Source organism: Onychomys torridus, chromosome 20 (assembly GCF_903995425.1).
Source record: "Onychomys torridus chromosome 20, mOncTor1.1, whole genome shotgun sequence".
Classification (NCBI taxonomy): Eukaryota; Metazoa; Chordata; class Mammalia; order Rodentia; family Cricetidae; genus Onychomys; species Onychomys torridus.
Genome location: NC_050462.1, coordinates 48290077 through 48297280, shown reverse-complemented (window position 1 = coordinate 48297280; position 7204 = coordinate 48290077). Strand labels below are relative to the sequence as shown.

The window sequence follows — 7204 nt, the reverse complement described above, 5'->3', positions numbered from 1 at the left end:
ACTATGTTCTTCAATAAGTGAAATGGTAGATATATGTGGTAAATCTGTATAGTAGGACCATTACCAAAATAAGGTGGAGAGTGATAGAAGAAGATACAAATACACACATACTCATGTTGCCTACAATTGCACTCATACAACACATACACACACATACACACAATCCTTATAATGAAATTCTTGAAGATGAGCCCTATATTGTGATACTTATTATACAATGTTATATTTTGGATTAATTGTATAATTCAATAACACATAATAGAAATCCTATAGTTGTTTCCTTTTGCAAGCAGAAAAATTAAGAAATAAAAAGGTAAGTAATTTGAATTAGATCATATAGATTATTGATTGGCAAAATCAAAGCTTAATCAAGAAATAATACAAAACATATATAGAGTCTTTTAAGCTTACTTTGGTTTAAATGTGATAATTAATCATAGGTACATGTTTACATGGGAGATGTTTCTTTTGTGTACTTGAGGTGATGGTTAACATAAAGACAGATGCTCTATCTGCATAAAATTGTGAACCTATGTCCTAATTTTTCTCTTGCTTATATGTACTGATAACTTATAGCTATAATAGTTGTTTTGTTCATGTAATAATTCAAAGATGTTATTTTAATATTCAAAATATTAGTAATTAAATTTGTCTGTTTACTAACAAAATAAAAAAGGATACAAAAGCATAGATGAATTTTAAATACATGTTTAATAAAAGATGGGAGGGTTAACACGAGATAGACTTCATGGTTCCATCCCTATAAAGTTTCAGAAAAGGGAAATAAATACACACAAAAAATTAACATATCTGTCACTGTCAGTATTTTGGTGGATGATTTTATACAGTTGTGAAACTGGAAATTTATCTGAATGATGTCTTCAGCTCTCCATAATATCTGCAGGTTGATAACTTTTATTATATAATAACCTCCACCTCACTCACCTTTTCAGAAACATGAACCAGAAGAGTGGCCAAGGAATAGAGCTGTAAGGGGTTCCTCAACTCATCTTCCTGAGGAGTAGTAGTCAAGAGAAAACCAAGTAGGAGGTCAACAAAAATCTTCAAAAATGTAAGATTCTATCATGACCTTCCAAAGAATGCATTCCTTGACCTAAGTGAAAACTGAGATCAGTCTGGTCAAAATCCCTTCAAGTAGAAACCTGGACACAAAGTATCTGATAGTGCTTGAGCTTGTCCTCTGACATGCCAATGTGAAAACCTTAGATCCTCAATGCAACAGTGTCGGTAGGTGAGTCCTAAAAATAAGTTTGGATCATTGAAGTGCATTAACTCATTTTTCACAGAAGTGGGTTAATTATCACATTTCCCCCTCTAATCTACCTGAACTCTTTTACTTCTGCTCTATGTTACCATTTAAAGGAGAATAAGATGCTTGTTGTGCAACCACTAGATTTGAGTGGGGGGGAGCAGTCTTCAGAAACATCAGTTAAAACAAAACCATTTGTTTTATAAATTATTCAGGACACCAACCCAGCCACACAACTTTCAACCTACAGTCTGTCCTGCTTATGGGGTGTACTGGATGGAGTAAGAGTGGCCTAGAGAGTGAGGAAGTGGCCATCCAATGACTGGTCTTGCCTAAAACCCATGCCAGGAGGGTAAGTCAGTCCCTGACACTGCCTGAAGCACCAGGACCCACAGGCTGGATGACCCAGAGACCTAGGATAGAACTAAATAGGACTGGAGGGGGAAAATGTCAATCTAATGATGTCTAAGGATATTCTACTATACGCATAGACTGATGCCCAGCCCAGTCGTCATCAGAGAGGCTTCATCCAGCAACTGATGTAAACAGATGCAGACCCACAGCCAAACATTAGGCAGAGCTCTGGGAATCTTGCAGAAGACAGGGAGAAAGGATAATAGGAGCCAGAGGGTTCAAGGACACCTAAGAAAACCCAGATTCAACTTATAAGGGGCTCACAGAGACTGAACCGACAACCAGGGAGCCTGCATGGTACTGACCTAGGCACTCTGCATATGTGTTACAGTTGTGTGGCTTGGTCCTCTTGTAGGACTCTGAACAGTGGGAGCAGGGGCTGTCGCTGCCTCTTTTACTGGCTTTTGGGTCCCTACTCCTAATACTTGGTCGCCTTGTCCAGCCTTGATACATGGAAAGTGCTTAGTCTCACTGCAACTTGATCTGCCGTGTTTTGTAGATATCCATGGGAGACCTGCCTTTTCCTGAACAGAAATCGAGGAGGAGTGGATTGGGCCTGGGAACAGACTGGGTGGGAGGAGAGATGAAGAGAAGGGAGGGGAAAGTGAGGCTTGGATGTAAAATAAATAAATGAAACAAAATATATTACTTGATCTTGAGTAAAGCTACCTAAAGGAGTCCAACTTTACTGAAGTTTCATAACGAAAATGTTTTTTGGTTTGGTTGGCTTTTTAAATGTCTGAGCACTTTTTAGAGTAATATGCATTGGGATTGCTAGAGACATAGTTTATAGTAGTCTCTGAAGGCACATCTTTTTAAACACATTTTTGGGGGGTTTGGGAAAAACATTTGTTTAGCCTATAAATTGGTATTTTCTTGGGAAATGTTGATGTGGATCTAAAAATCTCAGGAGAATTTTTATCCTCTCTTGACACTTTCAGGCAACAATATCAGGAAAAGTCCCAAATATAATGATTAATTTGTTTTGCAGCAATGTGGGTAATAAGTAGGAAATTACAATGAGGTAAGGGGAACCTGCACACAAGCCAATCTGAAATAAATTAGATAATGGAATAATTTGCAAGAGAATCTTCACAGTGGGAAAAACAAGTCATGGATTCTGGTTTAGAGTCAGATGCATTCAGAGAGCAGAATAGTACCTGTGTTCAGACGAGCATTATGACAGAACAGTTAAATATGAACACTCAGATCACTTTGTGCAAGTACAACGGTGCCTGTATTCTTTAAGGTATTGTTCTTATGTTTCAAGTAAATGGCTGTATTTTAAAGATTTTTGACAAACTGATTTTTGATTCAAATAGATGAAAGTAATTGATATTGGCTAAATTTAAATGTAACAATGCCTGCTATGCCTATTGTAATTTGTTTTGTTTTGTTTTGTTTTTTTAAGCATCAGGGTATTTTTATTCAGCTTTGTTAAGTTTTACTCAAGAGGAAAAGAAGATGAAGGCAAACCATGGATTAACTTGATAATTTAAAACTGAAAAATTTTTTTTATTTTTATATTAATTTGACACTCATAATTGCTAATATAATTAAATGAAGTTTCATTAATAGATTCAATTTCTAGTGTAAACTTTATTTTGTTGTAGTGTGTTGAGGCATAGTTGGTGTATGTAATTGCTGAAGTTCAACAAAAGTATGATCTTAAGTATTGAATTTCTCATGTTTGTGTTTTAGCTCTATGGATTCTTATCATTGCTATCATTATATTGTTTGTGTAAATCTGGGAACTTTGTTAAAGGAGAGTTATCTTCACAGTTATATGAATGTGAAAAGAATGTCCTACAAAATAAAAATTCCTTTCCCTCATTTTTGTGGACATTATAGGTACGAAACAACAGCAGACTCTCTCCTCCTTATTCCAAAGGAAGTTGTGAGTGAGTCCCTCACATTGTTTCTGTTCAGGCTACTTCCTCTTTTGGAGTATCTTTTCTCAATCTTACACTTACAATAAATCTAGATTTATTTTCTTTGAAACAACTCTTGATATTATTGGGAAGTAATTTAATGTGCCCTTGCATACATATTTTTAGTATTTATATTAGTATTAAAATATTTTATTAGTATTAATGTATATTTTGGAGATGGTAAATGATCATTTTGATAGCTTAAGACTGAAAGTATTGTCAGATAATGTCATGACATCATAAAAATTTAACTTGTTTATTTGTTTGATGATGAATATTCCCCAGGTATTTTCTCTAGAATCTAGTTATTATTACTTTTAATTCTTATCTTCAGTATGCTAGCTATACAAAAAAACAAATGATTTTGTTTCATTTGGGGAGGTGTCAACTTTTATTTTTACAATAAAATAAAATATAAAAAGATAAGATAAAAACTAGCACACTGGAATTGGACAAAACAAACAAAAGGAAAAAAGCCCAAGAGAAGGCACAAGAAACAGAGACCCACTTATTTGAATACCTGGAAATCTGGTCAAAACACTAAAGTGGAAGCCATAATATATATGCAGATGACCTGATGCAGACCCATGCAGGCCCTGTGCTAGTTGCTTGAGTTTCTGTGAGTTCATATGATATTTGCTCATATTGGTTTAGAGGACCTTGTTCTCCTGGTGTCCTCCATCCCCTCTGGCTCTTACACTCTTTCTGTCTCCTCTTCCTTGAGGTTCTGTGAGCACTGCCAGGAGTGATTTGATGGAGATGTCTCACTTAGGGCTGAGTGTTCCAAGGCATCTCACTGAATAATGTCTGACTGTGGGGTCTCTGTGCTCATTCCCATCTGTTGCATGAAGAAGCTTCCCTGATGATGGCTGAGCAAGGCACTAATCTGCTTCCCTGGCCTGAGCTGCAATTTTGTTACTTAATACCCTGTCAAAATATACACAGTAATATTGCTAATAACCCTCTGGAGGTATGTGCACACTCTCCCCGTGTGATTCACCAAACTCAGAGCCTTATACATGCTACAGAAGGACTGCAACACTGAACATGTTCTCAGTTCCTTCATCTCTTTACCTGAAGAATAGCCAGGGATTTTATATCGTATTTTAGAGAACAACATGCTCCCTAAAATTTGTGTTAAGGTACTCATAATATATTTTGTTTTTGAAACTCACCTCCTGCTTTGCAAACCACAAAGATCTCAAAGTCATTGAGGCTTTCAGTCTTTGAAAGACAAACATAGTCTGTACTCACTTTTAGGTGGACATTAGCTGTAAAATAAAGGATAACTATGTTACAATCCACAGACCCAGAGAGACTAGGTAACAGTGAGGGTTCACAGGGGAATGCTTGGACCTCCCTGGGAAGGGGAAATAGAAGAGATTTCACGAATGGACTGAGGGTGGAGAGGGATGGGAACATTAGAGATCAGGTGGAGGGGTGGAGTGGGGAGTGCTGAACTCTTCAATTTCCTGAACAGAAATGAAGGAGGAGTAGATTGGGGGGAGAGGAACAGAGAGGGTGAGGGGTGGGCCTGGAGGAGAGAAGGGAGGGGAAACTGTGATGGGATGTAAAATTAATTAATTAATTAAAATAACTAGTAATAGATGGAGAAATTTTTATACTGAACAGTTCCTCTCACTTAATATTATAGATTCACTAACCTTTTTCTTTTTCATGCTCATGATCCATCTTTAAAGATCTTTATCTCATTAGATTTCCAAATACCTATGTCTCCATAACCTCTAAAATCATATTTCTATGTTTGCATTTTGGATGTTTTTTCTGCCAATATTAATTTCTTTTACTTGTTGCATTGTCAATACTGCTACCATAGAAGACCACCTCTCTGGCTTACTATTAACATAGGCTTTACAAGACTGTTCCCACTGACTTGGTATTGGAAGAGAAAGTGCACAGAATGTAGGGTAACAACAAAAATAAATCAATTGAAATATTAATAAAACTGTAACGGAAAGCACTTTCCAGACTTCATTTAAACTTCTGTTATAAGAACACAGTCATGAAAGCAGTGATAGGATTGAAAACCTTCAATTTGATTAGTTAAGGTAATTGATGATAGTCTTTATACTGAGATACTGAAGATGCCATGTGTGTGCCTTGCTTGTTCCTGTGCTTATGTGTTTATGGGGGCAGGGACAGGGAAGGAGGGAGAGGGAAAGATAAAAATACACACCAGTATGCTCAAGGTGACTTTGGATTTGTATGCAAACTCTTAAGATTTTATCCAAGCAAACCTCTTTCATTGTGGAGAGAAAGGAAATACCATTACAATTTCAAGGTACAGGCACATAAGAAAAAAGCATTTTTCATGTTCCTTTAATTTCCCTTCATGCATTCATGTAAGAGAGATGAACAAATAACACCATTTTATAAGTTATTCAAAAGTAGAATTATAAATTATAATATCTTTGTTTTCTGTCCAGATACCATGAAGCTATGAGCTACTATTTTCCTGGTACAGCTCTCTTTAGACCATGGATGAGCACTATGTTGCTGTCTGAAACCTGGCCTTTGCAATAACAATGATAATTCAGCACTACTTATCACTAGGAAAGTTCTGTAGTGATAACCTCCCTCCACCCATCTCTCTCATCCACTTAGACCAGCTAACAGCCAGAGGATCACAATGGGGAACCACACAAGGGTAACAGTTTTCATCCTGCTAGGTCTGACTGATGACCCACAGTGGAAAATTGTCTTATTCATCTTCCTGCTTCTTACCTATCTGCTCAGCATCACTGGCAATCTGATCATCATCACACTCACCCTGGTAGATACTCACCTGAAGACCCCCATGTATTTTTTCCTTCGGAACTTTTCCTTCTTAGAGATTTCCTACACTACCACATGCATCCCCAAATTGCTAGCTACTATGGCAACTGGGGACAAAACCATCTCTTATGGCAATTGTTTGACTCAAGTGTTTTTTGCTTTCCTATTTGGAGCATCAGAATTTTACTTGCTGACAGCCATGTCCTATGACCGATATGTGGCCATCTGCAAGCCCCTGCACTACATGACCATCATGAACAATAAAGTCTGTTTGCAGCTGGTCCTCAGTTGTTGGCTTGCTGGCTTTTTTGTCATTTTCCCACCACTCCTGTTAGGCTTGAATCTCGACTTCTGTGCTTCCAACATCGTTGATCATTTCTACTGTGACACCACTCCACTCCTGCAGCTTTCCTGCACAGACACACAGCTCCTGGAGATGATGGGGTTTGTCTCAGCTTTGGTGACTCTCTTGCTCACATTGGTAATGGTGGTAATATCCTACACCTACATTGCCCTGATGATTCTAAAATTCCCTTCAACCAGCCAGAGGAAGAAGGCTTTCTCTACATGCTCTTCTCACATGATTGTGATATCCCTCTCTTATGGCAGCTGCATCTTCATGTATGTTAAACCATCAGTCAAGCAGAAAGTATCTATTTCCAAGGGAATTTCCGTGCTCAATACCTCAGTGGCTCCACTTCTGAATCCTTTTATCTACACCTTGAGGAATCAGCAAGTGAAAAAAGCATTCATTAATACAATACACAGGATTGCCTCTTTCTCAAAGAAATGA

At 37.4% G+C, this 7204-nt stretch overlaps 1 protein-coding gene across 1 annotated transcript; it reads left to right on the top strand.

The window, feature by feature from the left end:
* Positions 1 to 6256: 6256 nt before the first annotated feature.
* LOC118571092 (olfactory receptor 6C74-like) lies at positions 6257 to 7204 on the top strand. Its single transcript, XM_036169993.1, has one exon. The coding sequence runs from the start codon at positions 6266 to 6268 to the stop codon at positions 7202 to 7204; it is 939 nt and encodes a 312-aa protein (XP_036025886.1). The 5' UTR covers positions 6257 to 6265.

Bases quoted from the DNA above. Each gene is read 5' to 3' on its own strand.
- LOC118571092 (XM_036169993.1), top strand. From the start codon at position 6,266: ATGGGGAACCACACAAGGGTAACAGTTTTCATCCTGCTAGGTCTGACT.